Source organism: Malus sylvestris, chromosome 15, assembly GCF_916048215.2.
Source record: "Malus sylvestris chromosome 15, drMalSylv7.2, whole genome shotgun sequence".
NCBI lineage: Eukaryota > Viridiplantae > Streptophyta > Magnoliopsida > Rosales > Rosaceae > Malus > Malus sylvestris.
The window spans coordinates 12,128,422-12,156,023 of NC_062274.1; the positions used below are offsets into that span (position 1 = coordinate 12,128,422).

General features: G+C 35.9%; 2 protein-coding genes and 1 long non-coding RNA gene across 6 annotated transcripts; 2 read left to right on the forward strand and 1 right to left on the reverse strand.

Annotated features, from left to right (window-relative positions):
• Positions 1-12,466: 12,466 nt before the first annotated feature.
• LOC126601982 (uncharacterized) lies at positions 12,467-14,361 on the forward strand. 2 transcript variants are annotated; one of them, XR_007615916.1, is made up of 3 exons: positions 12,467-12,786; positions 13,339-13,401; positions 14,106-14,361. It is a non-coding gene; the product is annotated as an uncharacterized LOC126601982 (long non-coding RNA). The 2 variants fall into 2 exon arrangements; XR_007615915.1 differs by having other exon boundaries at positions 12,471-12,786; positions 14,115-14,361.
• A 5,294-nt stretch (positions 14,362-19,655) lies between these two features.
• Positions 19,656-22,174, forward strand: LOC126604620 (uncharacterized). 2 transcript variants are annotated; one of them, XM_050271911.1, is made up of 5 exons: positions 19,656-20,021; positions 20,482-20,525; positions 20,739-20,931; positions 21,257-21,345; positions 21,434-21,572. In XM_050271911.1, exons 1-5 carry the CDS (start codon positions 19,958-19,960, stop codon positions 21,437-21,439), a joined length of 396 nt encoding a protein of 131 aa, XP_050127868.1. In that variant the 5' UTR covers positions 19,656-19,957; the 3' UTR covers positions 21,440-21,572. The 2 variants fall into 2 exon arrangements, with proteins under 2 accessions (XP_050127868.1, XP_050127867.1); XM_050271910.1 differs by having other exon boundaries at positions 19,660-20,021; positions 21,257-22,174.
• A 161-nt stretch (positions 22,175-22,335) lies between these two features.
• On the reverse strand, positions 22,336-26,511 carry LOC126604619 (uncharacterized). 2 transcript variants are annotated; one of them, XM_050271908.1, is made up of 3 exons: positions 26,391-26,511; positions 25,286-25,638; positions 22,336-25,106 (listed from the first exon to the last, which is right to left on the reverse strand). In XM_050271908.1, the coding sequence occupies exons 2-3, from the start codon at positions 25,627-25,629 to the stop codon at positions 22,565-22,567; spliced, it is 2,886 nt and encodes a 961-aa protein (XP_050127865.1). In that variant the 5' UTR covers positions 25,630-25,638; positions 26,391-26,511; the 3' UTR covers positions 22,336-22,564. The 2 variants fall into 2 exon arrangements, with proteins under 2 accessions (XP_050127865.1, XP_050127866.1); XM_050271909.1 differs by lacking the exon at positions 26,391-26,511 and adding an exon at positions 25,828-26,384.
• Positions 26,512-27,602: the final 1,091 nt, after the last annotated feature.

Below are 27,602 nucleotides of genomic sequence, written 5' to 3' on the forward strand. Positions count from 1 at the left end.
CGAGAAGTACAGTAGTTTGACTGTTTCATTAGGGAGAAGAAATTGCAAGAGGAGTTGGACTTGGCGGAGGACCAAAATAAAACTCCGGTATAAGCTCAGGGACCATGACAGTGAAACCCCTTATTAGAGCATCTTCATGATCATGTTTTAATAATTAAGAGTATAATAATTAAGCGAACAGAAGATGATGAAATACGATCCTTCCTCGTTTCTTCTTTCCAACAGTTAAATGTATATACATCTCTGTATGTGTGTGTGTATCATCTCTTTTGGTTTCTTTAGGGTAAAATGCTATTCACTTTTAAGAAATGCAGTAAAATATAACTGCTGTTTATGTTTGATTATTTATTTTGCAATGGAGCATTTATTTCTCCTTATTTTTGAGATTTTCTATGGTACTCCGGAGTATAAGATACTTTGAGTTTTTAAAGCATTAGATTATAAAGCCCAGAATATAAAATACTCCTTAGCACCATAGACTTTTTTGTATTTCTCACGTGGGGGAGAGTGATGTGCAGAAGTAGAAGCTTCCTTTGATGAGCTCATCTATATATTCAGCCTTTTGTTTTGGCCATTTTCTTCATGTGGAAGAGAGACTTGTAGTACAGTTGGGGATATTTATGGTGGTCCTATGGAGGCGGAGCCATTGGAGAGGGAGGGGAGAATTAAAGTGAGGAGGAAAAGTAAAGGAATGTCCATTTCTCTCTTTAGCTTGTGTCATTTACTTGCTTTTTTAGGACACTCAATCTCGGTTGTGGCCATCAAATCGAGTACTCTTGCGTGGGGCAGTCTTATATGAAAAGAATTTCGTTAGGAGTAATGATATTCATACTATATTTTTATACCATATTTCTATACTACCTTATATGGCATCTCATGTAGACAACCACATCATTTGAAAAATTTGCAAAACCCAAAGAAAGGAAGGAGAAAGACTCTTCGTATACCACAATTATCATTTAATTAACTAGTTTTTCTTAATTATTAGTTTATTAAATAATGAACTAAATTTAAAAATCTGATTAATTCAAATGATGTGGATGTCCATATCAAATGCCTAAGGTGGTATGAAAATATGGTACAAAAACATGGTATGAATAACGTTATTCTTTCGTTAGGGCAACCTGATATAGGCATTTAAAGGGTCAGCTCTCGTAAACTCAAATATACAAAATTAAGAAGTCATGTTTTTTTTCTTTCTAAAAGTTGTTCTACAGCTGACATGATCAAGTTGTCCTAATGAAGCCACTGTAAATGCTTATGCTTATTCTGAAATTGGAAAAGGATTACTGTGTACTCCTCGCACTACCGATGAAAGTTGATGCCACATCAGAAGTCTATGTCGTAGGTTCGACTTTCGTTGGATTAATTAGATTTCTGACAGGTTTTATGTTGGATCAAGAAGTAGGAAAGGGATCTTCTCTGGATCCCTTCCTCCTAATCCACCAAGTCTAAGGATCCGGGCGCATTGAAATTTTATCCAACGGCTACAAATAGAGATCCACTTTAAAAATTACAATAACTTTAGTCGTTTGATTAAATTTTAATAGCCCGAATCCTCGAACTTGGTGGATTAGGAGGAAGGGATCCGGGGATCCCTTTCCCAAGAAGTAGAATACAAGTTAACATTAATTGTTACGGATGTTTTCAATTTAATTTCAAATATTTGTTTTTCTTTTCCCCTTGTCTTTAGTTTCTTTAAGGGACCAACCCTAGCTTAATTGTGATGAGTGTCGTCTGACGTCCTTAATTTTTAGAGAACGTGTTTTATTTGAATGAGATTACAATGATGAATGAATAATGTTAGTAGGAATTTTGGAAGGGTTGAGGATTTTCACATATTTTTAAAACTTGTTACACACTTTTTTTTCTTCTATAAATTCTATCATATCACTAAAAGCGTTTTGACCATGTTTGACATAAAAATTTAAAAGTGGTTCTCGGTTCAAAAATTCATTATATAGAAGAAGAATCTATTGTGTGGTTTTTTTAGGAAGCACTTGCATTTTATTTAAATTTCTAATGTAAAGTTAATAGAAGCGCTTTTGTTAGAAGTCTTTAAGGGAAGGGATCCCCCATTTTTTATTTTAAATAGGAACAATCTCTTGACCGTTAGATTTGGCTTTAATATATGTTCACTTGGTCTATTTTCATTTATCAGGCCTCAAAACCCTCACTAGAACTTTCCTGGGAGAAACACTGCTAGCACTCTTTGTCTTTAGCCTTTAAACTTTCAAACTTCTCATGCTAGAAGCAATTATGTCTAATGTGCCTTCCAATGAGAAAACATCACTTGAGTTGTTATCACTCGCATTGAAATTTCATTGGACTTAGTATATGACTCATAGCGGATCTTCTAAAGCATGCCAAATATATATCACTGCAAAATCTGTATCTATTCCTTTAACTGACACAACTCTTATGATAAAAGAGTCGACCCTTTTCATTTGAAAGTGCATATTAATTGTGGTTTCTCTTATTCGACCGCAATACATCAGTCGCATAGTTGAACAGGTAGCCATTTCCTTAATGGCAACTGACATGCCTTGAGAGAAACTGCCATGATCTGCGTCTCGCCCACCTGGCTTCAAGGTATGGGACATACATGAAGGTAGGAAATTGAACAAAGACATGTCTATTGAAATATCTCTTCACCATATGTTTCTCTATGAATGAGAATATGCTCCATTCATGTTTTTCCAAAAACTTTCCAAGAGACCCATCTTCCCATTTGAAAGATTGTGATCACTCACACATATAGGAACACAAATATGCATGCACAAAAAATGCATCTTTATTTCTGCAGTCCAAGACGCACCACCATTTACATCTTTGCTTTTACGGTAAAGAAAATATCTGCAATTGCCATAATGTGGCTTTTCGCATATACAACAAAGCCAATTGATAGATACCAGTCAAATGGCATCATCGATCTTTTCTGTCTTTCCAGCATTTATGGAAAGAGGGCATCCATTTCCTTCACACATTTGTTAAGATTAAAACAGTTTGGGCTTGACAGAAAGATGCAATTTCCAGCCATGTAGACAGATACATTATGCACATATGCATATATACATCATAAGGGTTCACAGGTCAAAACAGTTCTACAAAGAAATGTGAGTCATATGTTCAAATAAATTATGTGTCAAAACTAACAATGCAAAATGACATTGTAGAGAACAAACATACAGACAATATTCATCACCTTTCATGAGACACAAGCACCGTTCCACTTTTAAAAGTGTACTCACAGAGACTGGAAGCAAATGAAGAAAATATACACAAATATATATATATATATATATATATATATATATATATATATATTCCTATAATCCAATCCAAAGTGAAAATTAAGCAACTATAGAACACTCTAATGACCTATCACGCAGGAATGTATCTAAATCGTGAGGCAGATATTCAATTGATTTTAAGACCAAAAGTATAGCAATCAAACCTAAACTTGTCTTAAGATTGTTGGAAAAATAGGGTCTAATTGCTATAATAAATCACATAGAAAATCAAGAAATAATTCATGAAATTATATATCACAATCATGCATGCACATGAGTAACCAATGTTAAATGAACATGATATAATGGATTAGAAAAACCTAGAAAATACGGTAGAGGCAAGTGTAGGACACTTTGTCCTTAAGACAAGTTTACGCCCCACTACGGTGTTCATGGTTGATCGATGCATGTCTCCCAAGATACAACGACCAGGTCCATATAATAGTAGCACTTCAAATCACAAGGCTCCATGAACCACAATTGTGTTGAAAGCTCTTTCATATGGACTCAATGAGACTCTAATATTTAAAGCACTATATGTATGTATGATGAAAAACTATCTTGTGATTATAGGGGGCTTTCCAATTTATAAAATGTGAGATACCTTTTTGAAAAGTATATGACTATTCATGAAGAGTCAAAAGTTGCAACTCTTCATTTGAATAGACACATCTTTCTACCAAAAGGCTCAACTTCTAATTTCCATTCAATTAATCAATTTAATATAATAATAATATTATTAAATTTTCCAACAAAGAGGTAGGGGTGCAACTCAGGCAGGTTGGGCGGGTTAGAAGGTCAACTCAACCCTAACCCAACTTTTACAATTCGGGTTCGGATTGGGTTTTAATTGGGTTTATTCGGGTTCAGGTTTACTTGGGTTGGTTTCGAGTTGCCCAACCTTTTCAAGTTTTAATTAGGTTCATGCAAAGTTTGAATTAAAATACAAGAAATACCAAAGCTAGTACCAAAAGAACAAAAAAAAAAAAAGGAAGACTTCATTGTCCAAAGCTAGTACCCAACTCAAGTCTTGTCTTTCGAAGCTCCTGCAGAAAAACAAAGCTAGTACCCAACTCAAGTCTTGTCATTCGAAGCTCCGGCAGAAAAATCAAAGTGTGGTTGCCAGAAAAACAATTGCTTTTTGCAACTCCATGCACTTTTCTATCATAATCCATCAAAAGTCATTAGTGAATCCTCCACGAAGGTGCAAAGGTCATTGAGAAGCATGTTACACAGCTCAACCCCATCGGGTTGGGTCAAGTTGGGTTGGGTTGGACAAATGATCAACCCAACCCAACCCAATCAATGAACGAATTGAAATCGGATTGGGTTCGGGCGGGTTATAACTAAAAAAATCCGCTTGTTCAAGTTTAAAGTCGAGTTGAACATGAGCGGGTTCGGGTCAGCCCAACCTAAGTTGCACCCCTATTAAAAAGAGGTAGAGTTCGGCAAAGCTACACAATTGGCAGCCTAATTTGGTATCGAATTCGCCATCCACAAGATTCGAACTTAAGACTTTTCACTTCCAAGTGAAGAGGAATACAACCGGACCGTAGTACTAGTGACATATCACTTTTAGATAGGGAGAACATTCTCTTTCCGCATTTCTTTTCCTAGAAAAAAAAAAAAAACCACATGCATATTTATAAACATAAAAGCTAAATTTGATATTATGTTTGTACATTAAAAAAAGGTAAATTACACTTTACCACTTCAGGTTTGAGGTCTATTACAACTTCATACAATATCTTCAAAACATTTCATTTTCGTACCTCATCTACTATTTTATTTCAATATAGTACCTCTGTTACATTTTCCATCCATTGATCCTTTAAGAGCTGACATCACTGCTACATTTGTGCCACGTGGCTGCCAAATTTGTGCCACGTGGCCAAAAAATAATTTTTTATTCATTTAAAAATAATTAATTAAAGAAAAGTTATATATATATATATATATAATAAAATAAAAACCAACCCATAACCCATCTTCCCCCCCCCCGACCCACCTCCCTCTTCACCTCCCCTGTAACCCCCCACCCCACCTCCACCTCTACCGCAACCCCCACCCTACCTCCACTTCCCATGTAACCCCATCCCCCATATTCTCCCTCTCCTCCCTCTTTACCTCTCATACCTTCGTCCCCTCTCTCCTCAGAACGACGCCATACACCACCCCAAAATCCCAACCTCCACTCTCACAGCTTCACTCTCTACCACAGCTCTCGATGCGACCAGCCAGGCCCCTTCCCAGCCCAACCAGTTCGTGCCCCGGTCCTCTAAGGCCAAACCTAAACCCAAATCTGAACCCGTCGCTAAGCAAGAACTGGTCTCGAAGTCTGAGCCAGACCTCAAACCTTCACGAGAAGATCTGGATGCCCGGATTGTGAAGAAGAATGACGAAGAAGGAAACGCGCCGAAGGCTGAAGGCTCAAATGGCGATTTGAAAATCGAAAATGGCGACGTATCGAAAGAGGATGAACCCAATCACTTCATAAATGGAGATTGATTTTGTTGATGTGGTAAAAACTAACACACAAATGAAACCCTATTAAGATAGTTGTAGTATGCGTAAGTAGAGATCGTTCTAGGCCGGAGATTAGTTAAGGATGCTAATCAACATAAATTAAACTTAAAAACTAAAAACTAGACTCAAACAACTCAAAAGTAGCTAAACTGACTCAAATAACACAAAACTAAGTTAAATTGACTCAAAACAAGAACTAGAAGGTGATTTGGATGAAAATTAAACTAAAAAGACTTAGAATACTGATAAGAACCCAGTTTTGGATAGATTCTAACTAAAAACATGAAATATAAAGGGGGAGTTGGTTTTTGACGAATTTAAGACTAAAACTAAATAGATTTAAGACTCTAAATAACTTTGGACGAAATTGGTGATTTAATGGGTGAAAGGCTAGCTAGAAGGCCATTCTCCACACATGACACATATGCATACATATCGATTTCCAGTTATTCTTCCTATAAACCATGAATGACAATGCCCCAAATTAATCGTGAGAAACACAAATTAACTTTCAGATTTTCCTAAATTCATTGAATTGGACTCAGCGACGCAACCAAACTATTCTTATCTAGTCCCCTACATGAACTGCATAATAGAGATACATATCAAAGATCATTAAGTTCTATGAAAATCATAAGCATTGACAAGGCATTCGTAACTATGAACTGCATGATACTCCTGCCAGGAATTTACTTAACACAATCATGACTAGTGACTTTTACTACTTGTGAATATAAGTTCATAACGATTCAGTGAAATTTCCTTATATTCTAGCATCAAATCCCTGCATGCAAACTAAGTGTGATCAACACACAAGAATAAGTTATCAATCAAACAGATAAGTAAATTGCATTCATGATTTATGAAATCATAACTGGATGTAATCAATTCATATCACATATATGTTCATGGCTTTGAATTCACCTCTAACTAAAACAAATTTAGTTCCACATGGTTGCAATTAAACAAAAACAATCTAATTTACACATTGAACTAAAACTAAGGATAGAATACACCTAGGAATGTTCCAGCAATCCAAAGCCTTGAATGGCAGGCACGGCTCCAAGGGCCTCCTCTATTTCCTTCCTTGCAAAGTTGCGACACAATTGTAATTTTTCTAATGTTTTGGCTCTTGTGTGTGTGGTGCACAAATTTGTGGTGATAAATATGTATTTATAGGCCTAGGGTTTGCACAATTTCTGAAGGAAAAAGGATTGCACAATCCTAGGATGAAAGGGAGTAGGATACATGGCACAAAGCTTCTACAAAGGGATGTTCTGGCAGATTTCTAGAAGAAAAGGAATAAAAGGGTGCATCACCAATTTAGGCAGAGGGTAGGGCTTCTAGAACCAGGTATTTAGGTGATTTAATGTGAAATTGATTCCCCATTGCAGCTGGAATTAAGGTAGGATAAGATTATGATATGATAGGATAAGATAAGGTTAGTTTGGATACGATAAGGTTTTGGATAATGTTCCTTCCTTTTAGCTGATTCCTTATCTTCTTTGTCTTGACTTTATTTTCTTTATCTCTTCAGCATATTCCTAGCCTCTTGAACTTCAAAAACATTCATCCACCATGCTCCATGCATGTGCTATCCATTATTGGCCCAAAACTGCTCTAAAATGCTCCAATTTGCACTTTCTTGCCAACTTTGTCATTTGAACCTGAAAACACATGAAAATAGCTTAAAACACTCTAATAAGCAAAAACTAGCTATATAAATGCAAGAAAACAAACTAACTAAGTCGCATAAATATGCTCCTATCATTTGTCTCTCGATCGGGACCCAAAGAATTTCGATGAAGATTGCGCTAGTAGATTGAAAATGACAAAGCAAGTTAATTTTGTGCATAAACATTGTAGCAATAGCTTGAGTATGTTTTGGATGTTGTGACATTGTTGCCTACACTGTTATATAATGTAAAGTGTGTTGGGGATTTGTTTTTGTGTTTATTTTCAGACTTTGTAGGGAGATGAAGGTTGGGGAGGGAGAAAGGGGGTGGGGTGTTTGGGTTGCAGGGAAGGGGAAGGGCTCGGGGAAGAGATGGGTTTTTTTTATTTTTTATTTATATATATAATAATAAATAGGGTAAATTATTATAATTTTAAATGGATAAAAAATTATTTTTTGCCATGTGGCACAAATTTGGCAGCCACGTTAGCTCTTAACGGACCAATGGATAGAAAATGTAACGAATGTATTATATTGAAATAAAATAGTAGGTGAGGTATGCAAGTGAAATATTTTGAAGATATTGTATAAAGTTGCAATAAACTCCAAACCTGAGATGGTAAAGTGTAATTTACCCATTAAAAAATCACCAATTATAAGGTTAAATGAAAAAAAATCTCTTTCATAAGTGGGGTGCTTATTCGAGTGTTTGAGTTCAAGAGAGAGACTAGTGAAATGGAGATGAGTCTAGAAAGGGTTAACGGTGGAGATCTAATATCAGGTCTCAAAACAAAACGCGCGTTTCATTTATTTCTTTTCCCATCGGTCCAAAACGACTTCGTTTTGGGCTTGGGTGTTAAAAAAAAAAAAAAGGTTAAAAACTTAGCAACTTCATCGCTGCAGCGCAACGCCCAAACCAAACAAACCTAGATTCCGGCATAGCAGAAGGGTGAAATTCTTACTCTTAGTGGTGATTTTTGATGAGCGGAGGGGCGGCCGCCCCTCCTTGCGCCTCTGTGGCTTCGACACTGGGTGTTTGGATAAATAGTTCTAGCATTATAAGGTGGCTCAAGAGTTGGAGCGTTATGGTGAGCTTGGAATGAATCGAGTAGAAAGGGTGAAAAAAATTACTTGTGGCCGATGATCTTGAAATTACAGATGCCTAACAAGCTTACGCATTTTATATGGAGATGCTGTAACAATTTTCTAGCTCTTAAAACTAATCTTCCAAGGAGAGGAGTACGGCTTGCAACTGAATTATGGAGTGCTCTATGCCTTTTGGGTAGTTAATGAGATTTGACCGTTTATGCTTAATCTGTGCACTTAATGAATGATCTTAATTTCACGTTGATGATAATTAAGAACTGAATTTATCTTTATAATACATGTGAATTTTATCATTGGTTAAACTTGGAAGTATGCTTTGATGCAATTTGGATGAGATAAGCGAAATCAAGGGTACGGGTTTGATTGACCGCATAATTTGTAATTAGGGTTAATTTAGAGACTCGTAGAATCGCAATTTCAAAGACTGTCGATTTAGAGTTTTGTGGTTTGAGAAAAAAAAATGATTTTTGGCAAAACTTGTTTGATTTCCTTCTATATGAGATGAACTAACCGCGAGAATGCACCTTTCCTTTCATTTACTACTTTTCATTTGGAATTAATAGGAAATTGAAAGTTTTAACATGCAAAACGGGGTCGTCGAAATCACTCAAAGAATTAAATTTTTTTTTTAATGAAAATGGCTTGAAAAGTTTTAGTTTTAATAAAAAAAACTATGTTATAAGTTTTGTTTAATGATTAGTACAAGACTCATATTAAAGTAGTCCAATTAAAAGTGGCCCAACTATAATAAATTATGCCCTGTCGATTTTACCCCTAACTTTTTTAGGTTGAGTTCCAGATTTTCGTCGTTAATGGAGTTCATCGTTGTTTTGCAGACCTTCTTCTTTTTCTTTGAAACAAAAATATAGATCTTCATGCTATTTAATTTATATTTTGTATTATTTCATTGAAATGTGATCGTCGTTATTATTCATAGTGTATTCGAGTTTTTCAAATTTTCTTTGTCAGTAGAGTTCATCGTTTGTTTCTCCAGAAAATAAATTTGAGATCTGCATGCTATTCAATAATAACGACGGGTCACTGTTTCTTGATTGTAAAAAAATAAACTGTTTCTGGATTTAAGTAACACTGTTTATGGAATCTAAGTCACTATTTTTGGATCCAAATAAAATAGACACACTGTTTCTTAAATGTAAGCTAGAAAAAAAAGGGTAAATTACACAGTAGCCCCTCAGGTTTTGAGGTTTATTACAACCCCATACAACAACTTTAAAACAGTTCACTTTCATACCTCAAGTACTATTTTATTTCAATATAATACATCCGTTAGATTTTCCATCCATTAATCCGTTAAATGCTGACGTGGCTGCCACATTTGTGCCACGTGGCCAAAAAAATAAATTTTTAATTATTTTTTTTAAAACCTGAATTTTCTCAACAAAAAAAAAATAAAAAATTGAAACCCACATCTGCAACCAGCGATCAGAAGGAGGAAAAGAAGGAGAAGAAGAAGGAGGAAAAGAAAAAAAAAATTTGTCCCTCCCCCAACGACCAGAAGAAGAAGAAGAACAACAAGAAAAAGAAGAAAGAAGAAGAAGAAAGAAGAAGAACCCCCCCGGCGACCCTCCTCTCTTCCCCCCCCCCCCACCGCCGCGCCCAGCGACCCTCCCCCCACCCCCCTCCCCGCGCGCGCGCCAAGCGACCCCTCTCCCGGCGCCCAACGTCTTCTTCTTCTTCTTCTTCTTCTTCTTCTTCTTCTTCTTGCAGTGGGTTTCTATTTTTTTTTTCTTTTTCTTTCTTCCTCCCTCCTCTTCTTCTTCTTGCAGATGTCGGTTTCAAATTTTATTTTATTTTTTGAGAAAATTCAGGTTTCTTAAAAAAAATTAAAAATTATTTTATTTGCCACGTGGCAGACATTTGGCAGCCACGTCAGCATTTAACAGATCAATAGATGGAAAATCTAATGGATGTATTATATTGAAATAAAATAGTACTTGAGGTATGAAAGTGAAATGTTTTAAAGTTGTTGTATGGAATTGAAATAGACCCCAAACCTGAGATATGAAAATGTAATTTACCCAAAAAAAAAGTGAAATTTATTGTATTTGGATTCAAAGTAAAATGAGCACCCTATTTCTTAAATGTAATTAACTGATGCATGAAAGATAAGAAACAGTCAAAGGTTAAAATATAAACTGTTTCTGGAATCTAAATCACTATTTCTGGATTTTGATTCTTTTCTTTCCAGATACAGTGTTTGTTTGTGCACAAATAAAACAAACACTTTATCTGATTTTTTTTTTCCAGAAACAGTGTTATGTTTTGGGTTCTCCAGAAACAGTTTTATGTTTTAGTTTTTTTATTTTTTTCCAGACACTTTTTCGCCGATTCCTGCCATTAAACTTCTTTGAACTTGTTTCGATGACTTTGTTCCGATGAATGCTTCCTTTTTCAACTTTGATTTGAACTTTGATTTGGTTGTTTTTGAAATGGGGGAATTCGATTTGATAGGAAGACAGGGAGTTATTATGGCAGTTTCGTGCTGGGTTGAGGTCGGTGAAGAGTCAGAACAATATCGAATCATTTAGGGGTATTTACGAAAATGTAAATTTGTAACAGGTTAGGCTTGTAAGTTTGATCCGTAGACAATAGTTTTAGATGGTTTTTTATTAAACTTTGAGCCTTTTGGTTAAATAACATTTTGGGATGATTTTTGGTTAAATATTTGTTAGCGCAATCCCTTTTCATTAAAGCTCTCTAAAAAAAAAGGCTTAAGTGAATTAATAGTCCGGATAGTTGGAAGATAGCTCATGTGATAGTAAAAAAACTAGGATTTAAGCCCCTGTGATAAAGTTTATTAGAATTTATGCTCAAAATTGAAAATTTCGTCAAATTTCTGTTAATTATTAGCACATGAGCCAGCCCCATATGTTAACAATTAACGAAGAGGTCCATTTTAGTCTAATATGTATATGGAGAGTTCTGTTTTAGCCTAATATGTACGACTCACGTGTTAATAATTAACAAAAAATTGACAAAATTTTCAATTTTTGGCATAAATCCTAACAGACTTTACCATATGGGCTTAAATCCTAATTTTTTCACCACATGAGCTATCTTCCAACTACCTTATCACCACGGGAACCATTAATCCAATTAGGCCTAAAAAAAATATGAAGTCTCGTTTTGAGTAATTATTATCACGATTATACCATAAATGGTTACTATAGATATGTTTGTGTTTTGTGTAAAATAGATTTGGTTATTTAAGAAATAAATAGTAATGGTTAATCGAGTACATAAATGAAAAAAAAAAAGTTACCTGGGCAAAAGTATCACTTTTTTAATATTGTCTTTGAATGTGCATAAGAAAACATGCTTTTACTTTCACGTGCTGAAATTGTTTTCTGTTAACTTACTCTGAAAAAGATTGGATCTTTGATGGTTCTTATACGTTTGAGTTCGTGTAGGCCTATCAAATCACTTGACGTACAAAAATCGGCTGCATGAATATGCCCAAGGAGCAGGCTTCCCGCTTCCCGTTTATCTGACTTTCAATGAAGGAAATCGAAATGCACCATCAATTTTTAGGTCGACCGTGTTGGTGGATGGAGTTTCCTAACACATTTGCTAGGCGAAAAGCAGCCGAGCAAGATGCTGCTAGAGTGGCCATGATCACATTTGCTAGGCGAAAAGCTGTCGAGCAAGATGCTGCTAGAGTGGCCATGATCAATATGACAGAGAATATAAACGATGAAGTTCCTCCTTTTAATGAGGTTTGGGTTTCTATGTTCAAAGTTTCAGTTTGTGTAACACTTAGATATATATATATATATATATATATATATATATATATTTGTATATACATATATTATAGGAGTAGGATTATTTTAGTTAAAAAAATAAAAAAAAAAGAGGCCAAACAATTAGTCAAGGATGAGCTAACGTGTAGCCATCCCAAACGCTTCTTCTTCTTTCCAAGCATCACATGGTGGGGGAGCCAAGGGAATCAGATTCTGTCCATAAATGTTGGGGTGATGTGGGTAGTCTAGGGGGTGTGAGTAAGCATTCTAAATCAGAAGAGGTAATGATGGGCTTAGAGGGAGTATTCCTAACTCTCACTGAAGAATTAGAGGAGAGTGTGAGGTTTTGGAAAGGGAAAAGTAGGAAATCGGAAGAGGGAAGCTGAGAGGGTGTTGGTGTATTCTTCAATTTGTACAAAAGGTTAGTTTGAATTTGTTAATTTTCTATTTTTCTTACCACCGCAACCTTGTTTTCTAGAAACCAGCAGTTTCATGAGCCTCACTTTGGCTCTTATTTTCCTCTCAATCCATTTCGTCTTTTTAAAGAGTCTTCTTATATATTTGAAATTAGACATGACAAGGTTCAAAGCCCAATTTATTTCATCGATTTTGGTTGAGATCTTCTATGGAAAAATATGATTTGACAATGTGAAAAAATCTGGAAATCTGCAGATTTTCTGCAGAAAAACTGGTTGTGAACTCAACTTTGGGGCCTGATTATATCCTTCTCTTAAATCCGTTTTGAGAAACTCATAGTAGATTAGAAACTAGGTTTGTTTAGCTTTAAAATCCAAGTAATTTCATCATTTTCCATGGAGTTTTGAGGGATGAAAATAGGGTCACAATATGGGGACTTAAGCTTGGTTTTCACGGGGTTGTGATGGGTATATTCGGGTAAATCTTTGTTAGGCTGAAATCGAATTTTTCATTTCCAGTTTTATGCTAACTTTTACTTTTATGTATGTGATGTTAGGCCTGGGAGCGACTCCGGACACTTCGGAGGCTTAGAGAGGTATTATAGTTAGCTGGACAAGAGGTAGGGACTCTATTTCCCGATGATAGATCTATATCATGGTTAATCTTTGTGATATTAGTAATTATATCTAATACAGTAGTAATGAAATGCTTGGGTGATTTTGAATCAATTGATTGTCATGGTTGTGTTTAGGGTTAATGGCTTCTTTTTCGATGTACTATATATATTGACTTTGTTAAATGTTGTTATGTTTTGATGAATGGTTGAGTTATGTAAAATTGTGGGACTGACTACGTTGAGAGTTACAATTATGTTTGTTAAATTGAAATGCTTTTGTTGCATTACATGTTACAGAGTTAAGTGTTGGGTTGTGTAAACTTGGTTAAGCAAAGTGTTGAAAACTTATATATGTTCAAGCGTAGGGTGAAGGGCTTGAACGTATAGTTGGGCGTCGGGGGAAGGGCCCATGTTAATGAAACTGAAATTGCTAATAAAATTAGGGGTTAAGGGAGAAATGGGAGTTAATTTATATTTTATGGTATTTGGAACCAAGGGGTATAAGCATAGTATGGGACGTGCAGGTTTGGATGCTATAAATATAAGTTAGCGGGATTAGAAGGGAGTGAGTTCATGTGTTTTTCTTTGTCTTCTTATTTGTATTTTTTTTACCGTATTGTTTGAGCTTGATACTTTGATTAATTGTGGTAAATGAACTTGAAGGACATATAGTTCCTACTGAGCATGAAATGCTCACGCCCTATTAGCTATTGCAGGTACCGGTATGGCAGAACAAGATGATGACCTGTCTTTATATGAATAAACATATCCTATGTGTGCTGGTTTCCTAGTTGTACTTTAAATTAAGTGTTCTAGTATCTCATGAGTGTGTTGTAAGAGTTGAACTCTTTAAACTCATAATGTATTAATTAAACAGGTCTAAGTGAACTTTTAGTTGGCTCTGGTTCCATCATACTCTCGTTGTAATATTTTAATTTATTTTAAATTCTATTCACACCCTAATTCGATTATCATTCTTATTTTCGAATTTGGGGTGTGACAGTTTGGGTACAAATTTTTTGTTTTAACATACTCTATGAATTATTCAAAAACTTGTTTTGTTAAATTAGAGCAAGTCCACCAGAGGGTATAGCCTGATGGACAGGGACCAAAAAAACCCAATAGCCTGCCTTCCTTGCTCCAGCCCATACGGGTAATTGGGCTTGGGGCGGGCCCATGGGAGAGGAGAGGCAGGAATCAACGGCCAAGCGTCTGAGGGCACTGATGCAAGGCTGACGTCAGCTACATTATAAAATTAATAAAAAATGTAAAGAATTAATAAAAATGTAAAAAATTAATAAAAAATCTGAAAAAATTTAAATAAAAATTTGATTTAATTTTTCTATAAATATTTTATCATTATCTTCCACCTTACACCACAATTTTATATTTTCTCAATACTTTGGGTTGTAATTTCTTATTTAATAACACGTGATCCAACGAAATAGATTAAAAATCTTATCTGAAATTACAAATAAAATTATTTTTTATTATTTTATAAAATAAAAAATACTAATATTTTATTGCCTATTGCCATGACTATTCAGTTTAGGGGTGGAGATGCAAAAGACAATTACTATTCATTAAAGGCAATTACTATTTATTGGCAGGGATTTAATAAGCAGTCGCCTTGAGGGCAGTGGCAAAGCCATGTGAGGGCGTGGAGTGGCGGCCGCCACTCTTGTCGCCAGAAAACAAGACTGGAACGGTGGTTCAGCCCCTCCCTTCACCGAAAAACCAATTGATTTTACTGTTGCTGCTTTCCGTCTCCGGTGTTTGTCTTGTTTCTGCTCTGCAACAATAGAGCTGCATTTTTTTTTTTATAACACCTAGGCCAAAACGATGTCATTTTGGTCCTGGTAAAAAAATTTACAAAACATAGAACGAAACGACGTTGCTTCATATAAGTTGGAATAAAAAACTATATGCAAAGGGGGACCACTTGTCCCCCGTTCCCTTCAGTCTATCTCTCTACCTTTTTCATTCTCCAATCACAACAAAAGGTGCAGTAGCGTTGCCCTGCAATTCCCAGCAATCAGCACCCACCGGGCCACCGTTTGGCATTTTGCTGCCGCGCCAGGCGTCACCAGCAGCTACTCTCTAGCCGCCAGCTTCCAGCCTTCAAAGGCACTCTTTAGGTTAATTTTTAATCCCTAAATTTATAATCCCTAACCGTAATTAATTATTTAATATGAATTTTGTTTAATTGGTATAGAATCATATGGTAATGCACTAATATGGTTATTGGTTATTGATTATTGATATGATTCCATGATTCTTGATATAAAATTATGAAATTATTTTTTAGGGTGAAAATTAAAATTTGAATTCTTGATTATTGATTAATTAATTGAATTATTACATAATGCATACAATTATTCCTATGATTAGTTGAATTGAATATTTATTTATTGAATAATTTGTATGCTTATTGGTATTGATTAATTGAATTGTTAGTTGGATTAGTTATTATGCATATTAGTATAGTCTACTCTAGGATTAAGAGTCTAAGAATTTTTTTTCTTTCCATTTTACAGTTACGTAATGGAACGATACTATAAGAAACAATGCTTAAATTCTCCTTCAAACATTTCGGGTAGTCCTTCTCCTTCAAATATTCTGAGTAGTCCTCCTCCTCCTTCAAATATTCTAAGAAGTCCTCATTCGAATATTTCAAGTAGTTCACAACAAAGTGAGGCCACTGAGTTGGATGAAATATTGGCTAACCTTCCTGCAAACCCTAGACATAGACGTTGAATGTTTGATTATCCAACTAACTATCGTGAAGCAATTCATAAACACTGTCTTCAAAATGATCTTTGTCAACCTTGCACCCCGGGGGCCTTCCAACACAAAGTGCTCTTAGCTTGCAACTCTTGGCCATCAATGGTGTGACTTATACTGGGTATGTTGGAAAAAGCAAGAAAGAGGTTGAACAGTTGGCAACTTGTGTTGTTATTCAATCACTTCTAGGTATTGTTTTTACTATTTAATTATACATGTGTTTCTAGAGAAATTAAAAATTACATGTGAGTTAAATATTTTCTTGTGGCTGACTAATTGAATATAAATTTCCAGGAGGATCGTCTTCGGATCCTCTTTATAAGGATTCTAGAAATACTCAAATCTTGTTGGTTCATCGTATATCATGCGACCATTTTTCGTCAGGTACTATTTATATTTAATTTAAAATAAAAGTATTTAAAATGATTTCTTGGCGCATAATGTACGTTAAACGGACATGATTTTGGAATCCCTAAGATCCTCACAAAGAGGATCCTCATTCTATAAATTCAGGTGAATTTGAATTAGCACCCATTACGCTGGAGATTTTATAAGTCTAAGGATACTGTTAGAGAGACTAAATTTGTAGACAAAAATTATTAAACTAAATGATGTGGAAATTAACGATTGGATTATTACTTAAACGTTGATAAACATGCCCATTCCTATTGATGACATATCATTTAGTTTGTAAATTTTATCTACAAATTGTACCTCTCTAACATTACCCATAAGTCAAAATACAAACTTGCACATAAGAGCAAGGAGCAAGGTTCTTCCCATTCCGGTCTTGCAACTTCAGACAAGGTTATGTGGTCTCAAATAACACTTCAATAGCTATTGCACCTAAGGCATCATTGGAGACTTGTTTACTTAGAAATCGTTGGAGACTTTTCGTTGCAGTTAGGGATGGGCAAAATACCCATGGGTTTGGGTAACCATGATTACCCGTCCATTTCAAATTCACGGTTACAGTTATGAGTAACCGTTTAGACGAACAAATAGTTATGGGTATAACCGTTTATCCGTGAAATTTAAATGGGCGGTTATGGGTATTATCCGTTGTTATAACGGGTATCCATTTATCTATTAAATTTAATATATGTAAAATTAAAAAAAAAATTAAAAACTCTAAATTTTCAATCTTTCCGCCAGACTCAGAGTCTCAAACATCCTGTCTCCCGCTCATCTCTCCCTCCTCACTGCCCTCTCTCTCATTTCCACCGCTCATTTATCTCTCCTCGCCACCCTCTCTCTCATCTCCGCCACCTTCTCTTTCATCTACGTTGCTCATCTCTCTCTCATCTCCGCCGCTCATCTCTCTCTCCTCGCCCATCAATGTGTGTTTTACCCTTCCGATTTCATACTAAGCATTAGTGTTTGAAAGTGTTTAGTTTCGAAATATTTTGGAGCTTTGAATCATCTAGTATTCAAGATAATGACTACTTTTTGTTTTTAGAAGCTTTACTTTGTAATCATATGAATTATAATTAAAGACTTGCTTGAGTGTAGCAGAAAAATATCGTTTGTAAACTATTATTTCAATTATTGGAATTGTATGAGGATTTAAATGATTAAAATAGGGAATTCATGCTAAAATGTACCTATAACGGTGTTTAATTGTCAGAAAAAGAAAATTATGACAAATTTTTCTTTGTAATTTTCAATTTGTTAAAAAAACATGTAGACGGGTGAAAAAGGGGTAAATGGGTAAAAAAATGATAAACGGGTAAATGGTTATGGTTAAATGGGTAAACGGTTATGGTTAAATTGGTACACGGTTATGGGTATGGTTAACCGTTTATAAACGGTTATGGGTATGGTATAACCGTTTATGCAATTATCCAATGGGTAAACGGTTATGCGGGTATGAACATAAACGGTTATGGGTAAATAACCGCAGTTACCCAACCGTTGCCCATCCCTAGTTGCAATTGAGCATTTTCAAGTCTTGTAGTAGTTATGTGTTTTCGAGACTTGTCTACTTAGAGATATGCTATAATGACATATGTGTGAGGTTTGGAAAAAATCGTTAAGACCATCTCCAAATGAGATGTCAAATTTTGAACATAAAATTTAAATTTTGATAGCTTATGTGGCACATTGACATCTTTTAAAATTTTGTTTTCCAACCGACATGTCAAATTAAATTATTATTTTATAAAATAAATTATTAAACTAATTAAAATTTAATAAATGACATTTAAAGTTTAATCAGTAATATGTTCACTTTCTTTGATTGAAAAGAAGAAAAAAGTAGGATAATTGCATCGGTCAACTCAACATTAATTATAATAAATGATTAAACTAATTAAAAATTAATAAAATACATTCAATAATTAATAAAAAAAACATTTGAAACTGCTGTCAAATTTGACAGCAACCTCTTTTGCTGCCAATCCATGTCATCACCACATAGGATTTGACACTTTGGTTAAAGAATATTAGTGTGATATTTTTTTACTATTATAGCTGATGTGTACATTTTGGCATCTCCTTTAGAGATGCTCTAAAGAGTTGTTTAGATTACTACTTATGATGTGGTAATGTTAGAGAGACTAGATTTTGTAATCTAAATGACATAGAAGCTGATGATTAGATTATTACTTAAACATTGATTAGCGTGCTTATTTATTATTGATGACATATTATTTAATTTACAAATTTAATCTGTAAATTTAATTTTCTTAGCACTATCCTTTGATAAGTGAGGTAGTCGAGTCAAAGGGAATTTTTAAAAGTGCTTATGTGGAAAGTCCTAGAAGTTTTTCTTTCATCTTCTATCATATGCCACTCGGAGCCCAAACAAGTGTTGCTTGTAAAATCCATCCATAAACAAGGCTTTTATTATATTTGAGTAATTAGAAACTTATGAAAACACAACATAATTTTTAGTGTTTCAAATATCACCACACGAAAGAAACGCAAGGTACATCGGTGCATGTATTACGTCGGATACCACATTTGTGTTGGTCTTCATTCAACCTATGAAGTCCACTTAGGCCGATGATGGAGGCTTCAGTTTCGAGGATTAGATCTCCCCTTGGGCCTTCAACCATCATTGCAATTTAGATATCGAGTTTGAACCTATAATTTTCCCTTGACCTCTTTTTACACCCAAAAAAATAATAATCTAAATATTATTGTGAATTGGCATTTCATTTTCTTAAAAAAAAAAAAGCAACCAAGAATTGTTTTTGTCAAGTTCTATTAAACGCTACAAAGTGAGATTTATAGTTTTATGGTTATATCACCCAACAATGTGGATAGTAATCTAAAAAACACGAGACTATATGGTGGGGTTGCAAATCTTACTTTAATGTCTAAATATAAAGAATATTTACAAAAATAACATAAAGTAATGTATAAATTTCAATACCTAATTATGAATATCCGTATTATTGTGATAACGTAGTTTTGTTGTGACACTGTGCATTATAAAATTTTCGTAAATTTCTTATCCCCTGTTCCTTTGAGAAATGGCAAATGATTGGAAGGATTAAAGTGGTCATTAATGAAGAAATGTGGGTTGGGTTCTGCAGTGCATGTGTTCCCTTCCCTTCATCACTTAACCTCTCACCACACCAGAAGCTGCCGAAACACACAAACTCTCTCTCTCACCGGTTGGTTCGATTGCATTTGCTTTTCATTTGGTGACCGTACGTTTGAGTTGGGGAAGAAAAGCAAGAGTGCTTGTCCGCTGAGACCGCAAAGCCACAGATCGAACTAAAACCCCAACACAGAATCTTTTCCTTCATCTGATCATTCAATTGCTATGAGCAAGAGGAAGCTTCCCTCTGATGATCTCAGCCCTCCGTCTTTCTCTCCTTGTTCTTCGGGTAATTAATCTTTTTTTTTCTTCCCAATTTCTCATAAAAATGCGATGAAACAAAGAAATTTAATCAAAAGAAATCAACTTTTTTGACGGGCATTCACTGAATTATGAAAAGACGCCACCTCTGTTATTTGTTTATAAAACCCAAAATTTGGTGTGGTTATGATAATCCTTTAATCCAAATGTTACAAAATTATTGGGTTTCTTTGTTATTTTACTTTCCCATTTCGTATGATTATTTGTTTGTTAGTTGATCAATTACTTGTTTTTGCTTTCTTAATTAGATATTTTAGAAGAAGAAAAAGCCGGAATTGGAATTTAAGTTCAAATTTTTGCCAATTTTGTGGGTGTTTTGTTGGCATTTACAGCGTCAGAACAAAAATTTGATTGTGTTGGAAAACTATTTAAGTGAATTTTTAATGACATGTACTTGTTTGTTGGTTTTGTCTTTTGGGATATTGCAGGTACCATGCCATGTTCTTCTGGAATGGATTTATTAACACAAGAGGTTAGCTGTTCTTTCCTTTCTTATTCGTGTTTCGTGTTTCATCGACGTTGTATACCGAGTTTTTGATGAATTTGTAGCTTTAATGAACCCCTTTTGATCGACATTTTGTAACTGTGTTTACATTTCTTCCTATTTCATGTATTGGGAGAAATATTTATTTCTATTTTTGGTCTTTGTTTGAAGCTACTAAATCCCTAGCCTTCTGTTACACAGCATCATCCAAGCCTTGGGCGATCAATGTTCCTTAAACGCTCACATCATCACTATGCGCATCAATACTCTCGACGTAACTCAGGCAGTCTTGCTAACAAATCAACTTCTCGTGGAAAAGGAGTGCCTTTGCGTGACGATACACTCTCCTATAAGTTGGCTACTCAATCCAGCTTCGCGTCCAGACGTCATTCAGGTTTTATTTTGTATTGCCCCCTTTTTCTTCTCCTTATTTTGTTCAACTTCAAAATACCTTCATGAGGTTCTTTAGTTTTTATGGAAGATGAAGACAACGAGAACTCTTGTATGCTACATGGATGAATGGGGCATATGTAGCCAGCGTATGTTTTTAAGTATTATTTCCTATGTCGTCGGATAGGAGTATAGGAATTTACTTCTTTTGTAGTTGGATGACTATATATTCAACTCTCTGATTATTTCCTTGAGCATGACTTTTCTCAAAGAATGCTGTCGGATCTTTTTTCGCAGAATTGACTTTACTTTTTTCAATTTCTCCCCAGAAACCAAGGAAAAGCCTTTTATTCGGCCAGCCAGAATTAGATCTGGTTTCTTGGCAACGGATGCTGTATCATCGGATCCAGGGAAGATGGTATGTGGGATTTGTGACAAGCTGTTGAGGCGTAAACCTTTCTTTCTCGGTAGCACGCTGTCTTCGACTGAAGTCTCTGTTGTTGCAGTTTTAGTTTGCGGCCATCTTTACCATGCAGATTGTTTGGAGCAGAAAACAAGTTTTGAAGATAGACGCGACCCCCACTGCCCATTGTGTGCAGGATTATTGCCCAAGGTTGAAGATTCAAGAGAGTAGAGTTAGTGAGAACGGTCTTTGGGTTTTTATATCGGAAACCTATGAGGCAGAAACTGTACTTTCTTGCGAACACCTGTCTTCAACAACAACGCTCATAAGGAGTCCTATTGAAACCAAGAAATATAGGCCTGCCTGCCATCCACCCCAGAATAAATGAAGTTTGAACTCCGTGGCAACGTATGTTTGCAGCCATGATTTCATGAAGACTCTGCTTCGAGCACAAAACAAGTTAGAAGACAGATGCTGCCACCTAATTTTGTCCATTGTGTGCGCCCAAGGTTCAAACGTTCAAGGTTCGAGTGGGCATAAGTTGGTTGTAAAGTTGTTAACTTGACTCCATTGATAGCCTAGTACTGAGTACTTGATAAAAGAATCACCAAGGGTTCGTCGGAAGCTTTCTTAAGCAGATTAACTCCTAGACAGGCGAAAACTTTCGGTTTGGACTTCGATGTTAAACTGTAGTTTGTATTCAGTAGCTAATGACTGTTTTTAATGCCCTAGAAGTTAGAGGAAGCAAGCTTTGTGAGTAATGTACGAATTCTAGTTGATGTCATTTTTTGGATGTTATTTGCATATTCATAGTGTATGGATTTGTTTTCCGCTTTTCTGCAAATTTCATTTCTCTTAGTAAAAATGGATTGGAAAGCCGATGACGTGCTCACATGTAACGGGTGATCGATTATATTTTACACAAAGTCATGTGATGAGACAAAGATATGACGGTATTTCACCCGGTTATCCTCCGGAGCAGAAAAAGAAATAACAGAGCACATATGGTTTTGCTGGAACAGCAAGATTCCTAAGACTTTCGTTGTAGCAAATTGCCAGTACACATTTCAGGAACAGGACAATTCAAACGCGAAAAGTACAAATTTAAAACTCTACACTAACTCAATCTCATCACAAACCTAGGTCAAATAGACCGTTTCAGAAAATGTCGATTACCACTGTACATGAATTCGGTACAGACAGGCATCTAAGATAATATGATTCAAGGATTACATCAAGAGATACTTGATGGAGGATCTACGGGAACTATACTTGATGAAGGAGCATCTACATGGTCGATGATTGACGGAGCAGAATCTACAGGGATGATACTTGATGAAGGAGCATCTACATGGTCAACACTTGACGGAGCAGAATCTACAGGGACGATACTTGATAAAGGAGCAGCTGTGCGGACGATACTTGATGGGGGGTCATCTACGGGGTCAATACTTGATGGAGGGGCATCTACAGGGACGATGCTTGATGAAAGGGCATCTACGGGGACAATACTAGATGAAGGAGCATCTACGGTGTCCATGCTTGATATAGGAGCATCTATGAGGTCCATACTTGAAAAAGGATCGTCTATGGGTTCCTTGCAGGTTTTTTTATTATGCCCTGAATCCTTGCACCTAGAGCAAAAAACTGTCCTTGCCGACACACTCTTTCTCTTGGCCTGGCTTTTCTTTTCTTGTTGCTTGGAGATTAATGGAGGAAGCACATGCGCTGCCTCTACGTCAGTTTTCTCACCATCTAAAGCCTCGAAAGGGGCCAATGCAGGGTTTATGGACTCAGAATACATCAAACGATACTTGTCAGCTCTATAGTATCTCGAACAATAATCATACACATCCCTTCCAGTGCAGTTGAAGACAGCAATAGCATGGCAGCACGGTAGACCAGTTGATTTCCAATCCAGACAACTACAGTCCCATTTACTAATATCCACAACGTTGATCAAATCCTTGTGAACCTCAAAGAGTGTATCGGATGAAAACAAGACTTTAAGACCATATGCGCAACGAGCTTCTCGTTGCAGGTTTTCCTCCTTGGATGGAGTAAGTTTTGTGGGCCACTTACTTGAATCTGTTCGGCGAGTATTTATCAGCCCCATCAACTTAGAACATAGCGCTTCAATCTTTGACACAATGGGTAACTCCTGCACTTCCTCTATCCACTTGATGTATGTCTCTGCAACATCGGATGTAAAATGGTTATAATGCTCACCTTTAAATAATGCATTTGTCCAACTTTCTGGTTCAATTTGCTGGACCCAGGCATAAGCTCGGGCAGAAACTCGTCTAATTTGATCAATGCTTGTTTTAAACCCATCAAGTCGGATTGCATGGGCAGCAGCCATAAAATTGATTGGCAATGAACCCTTCCCGTCTCCATGGTATGGACCATTCAAGTTTCTCTTGAAGCTTTGCAGAAGGTGGTGCATAGAATATCCATGGTGGGCATTCTCAAATACTTCAAGCACTGATTTCTTTAGTCCCTTCTCTCTATCCGAGACAAAAGTTAAGGATTGAGAGGTTGCGAGTACAGATCTTAACTGCTCCAAAAACCACCGCCACTTATCATCATTCTCGGTGTCTACTATAGCAAATGCAACAGGGAAAAGACCATCATCTCCATCCAAAGCAGTAGCTGCCAAAAAAGTCTCATGGTATCTTGATTTTAGAGATGCAGCATCAAGAAAAAGAATAGGGCGACAACCATTCTGAAAACCATGTATTGAAGCATGAAAGCACACAAATAGGTGCTGAAATCTCCTCTCATCACCAGCGAAAAGCTTAATACTACTGCCAAGATTTGCCTCTGTCATCTTCTCACAAAATCTCGGTAAATTGTCATATGCCTCTTTATACGAACCTAGAAGTCTCTCCTTGGCATCCTCAACTGCACGCCAAACATGAGTATAGTTCACAGCAATCCCAAAATCTTGACGAATGATTTTGGCAAGTTCTTTAGGCTTGAGATGTGGGCGCTCAAGTAATCTATCTTTTACAATGCTAACCAACCAACTTCTTTTCGGATGATAATATGTTGAGAGCTCTGATTCACATGTATGTGTTTCAGTCATACTCTTTATCCTAAACTTTTTCACAGATGTGTCCCAAGCTGCAAAAATTTTCCAAGAACAGTCTTCGGCTATACATCTGCCACTTGCACGGTTAGTATCGTTCTTTTTTAACTTATACATGAAACGATGGGCAATGGCATATTTTTGCAGCGCATCACGAAATTCTTTAGCATTGTTGAATTCCTGCCCAATCCCAGTGATAGCATCTTTCCATAATTTGAGTAAAAGTTCAGGTGGAGCATCATTTGATTCGACTAGAGTAGCCTGGATAGGGTCATTGCTAGTACTACTATCTTTACCATGAAGGATATCTTGCCTTTGATCCACGTCATCAATTTCTGTAGCAATGTTGCAGCTAGGAATATTCTTCTTCCTGGACATACGTTTTCTTTTCTCCCAAATATGGTCAGTGACAGAACCAATGGTAGGACCTTTGGCACCAATTTTCCAGGCAGCAGTGCGCCTTCGCTTCTTAACAGTATCAGCAGGGGTACAGTTCATATCAAAAACGTCCAAGCTGTGCAGATTTGCATCAGCAGTAGCAGACATGCTACTGGTTGGAATGGAATCTTCGACAGACATGTTAGAGGCAGGTTGTTTTGATAGAGGACTAGCGTGTAAAGTGGCAGCTGAAGTAGTGAAGGTTGCAACAGGGGTCACAGATTCAGCCACTTTTATCCCACATGCCCTGCAAGTGAGAATTTAAACTATCAACGCAATAAAAACTTAGAAACTTACAAAATTGCTGTAATTACTAGCCAATATGCTTCAAATACAGTAAAGAGGCCAAATTGGCAATATAACAATGTCATCATTTCTTTAAAGCAAGGAAATCGCGATACAGTCAAACAAAACAAAAGAAAGTACCTTTTTGGTGTGTTTAAGGCTTCAGCCTTAAAACCTTCTTTTCCCTGGACAAAAACATCAGCAGTTATTAAATTCCCATGGAATTCATACATCCTTTTCAGGGACTTGTCATTGGATAAAGTGATGAGAGTTCGTGTATTTCCAGGGAGAAAATACTTCATGATCACTGATTTATATTCCAAATTCAACATCTCAGCCAATTTTAACTTGAGATCATCAAATTGGGTTTCATGATTGATATCTACTGCCTGAGCATCTCCTCCCGTATATGACATGGATCCATCATCCTTTACAACAAATTCCCCACCAGACTGGCAGATTAGGATAAGCTTTGTCCTCGCCATCACAAGGACCTTCAAGCATTCAAATAAAAGAATTAAAACTAGTTTACAAATATGCCACATAATTCAGTTCCCAAAACTATCTACTACTTTCAAAGTTACCACGATCAAAATAATACATATGTCTGTAAACTATCAGTTACTATTGTCGATTCAAAATGTATTCACGAGCACAGTGTGCGTATACTATTAGCTACTTACTAGAGCTTGTGTGCATACAATATCAAAAAACCATCGTCCCAACGGGCCTGCTTTGCTAACATATATAGGCAAGCAACCAATACATCAATGGAAGTACACCAGAGAACTGTAAATATTACATAAAATTACTGAAAAAAAAGTCACTTAAATTTAACAGCATAGCATCCAAATTATTAGAAAATAGCATATTGGCTATCGTCTGATCCCACCATCACCAAAAACCCAATTCCTAAATCAGTAAATTTTCCGGTTGGTCAACGGAAAACAGGTTTAAAAAGTCAACCAATCCAACTAAGATGATCATCCAATGAAAAATCTAGCAAATTAATCCCCTTTTTCTGAAAACCCATGAATTCTAAGTCCAAGATCATGACTTTAGCCCCCCAGAAAAACCGAAACATTCAACTTACTTTCCAGAATTCTAAGAACGCTAACATTTGTCGAATTGGGTTACTAATTTACTACTCCATGAATTTATTTTGTTACCAATTCACCAGGAAGACAGTATTGGGATAAAGAATTGAACTTTTAGTTGTGAGGCGAGAGGAGAAGAAAGGGCTTACCAGTTACCAGAGGAGGAGGTGCAGGGTGTGATGAAAACCCTGGATTTTGGGGCCTTCTGGAAATAACGATAAAAGAGGTGAATGATGCAAAAGACTTGAAAGCATAGAAGGGTGTGATAGAAATTTAAGCATAGATATTGGGCCTCGGCTTGTATTTTGGGAATTGGGATTTTCAAATTCCAAAATTAGCCCGGCGCACTTCTAAAACGGAAATGGCTTTGTTTGGAATTGTTTCTTTAAAAAGCACATTTGCTTAGAAACACCCACATCGTTTAAGGGAAGGGATTCTTATTTTTCAAAATAAATAGGGACACCCTCTTAATAATTAGATTTGATTTTAATAAAATTATGTGGTTAAGATTAAATCATAGGTCACAGAATCTCAACCACAAAATTTCATTAAAATCAAATCTAACAATCAAAAGGTTGTTCCCATTTAAAAAAAAAAATAGGAATCTCTTCCCTTAAAGGCTTCCTATATATATATATATATATATATATATATATATATATCTTCATAGGTTCCTATTTCATGAAAAATGAGAAATTGATAGCGTTAAATAGCCATCACAATGTGAGGGAATTGTGGGGGTGGCTTGGCTATTTTTGGGAAATAGGATATACATAAAAAGAATGTAAAAGTTATTTGCTTCTAGAAAGAGGTAACGATTATCTCTTATAATTGAAGTTTTAAGGTATTGAAAGGTTGGATCTTCTAGCAAATACCTTAAATGTGGGGGAGTAGCATAGTTATCTTTGGATTATATGTCAACTTAAGTAGAATGAAAAAGTAATTTGCTTCTAGAAAGTGATAAAGATTATTTCTTGCAATGGTATTTTAAGGTATTGAAAGGTTTTAGACTTTTCAATAAATACCTTAAATGTGGGGGGAGTTTACCCAAGTGTTAGCAAATTACTTATCAAATCCAAAACACATGTTTGGAGAAATTACGTTGGAAAACAACTACTCTAAAAGGAAATAATTTCCATGCATGGATATAAAATTTGTGATGGTCATATAATGAGTAGTCAACCTAGTGGTACCAATTTTTAAAGGTTTGACTAGAGTGTAAGTTGTATCATCGAGGGGAATTGGTTAATAGTCTACGTCTTAAGAATCGCCATAATGGTAACCCAACCTAGCTGACTGGAGATCCTAAGATCTAGATTCAAAGGGACAACCGAATTGTGGATGATGCAATGGGAGCACTA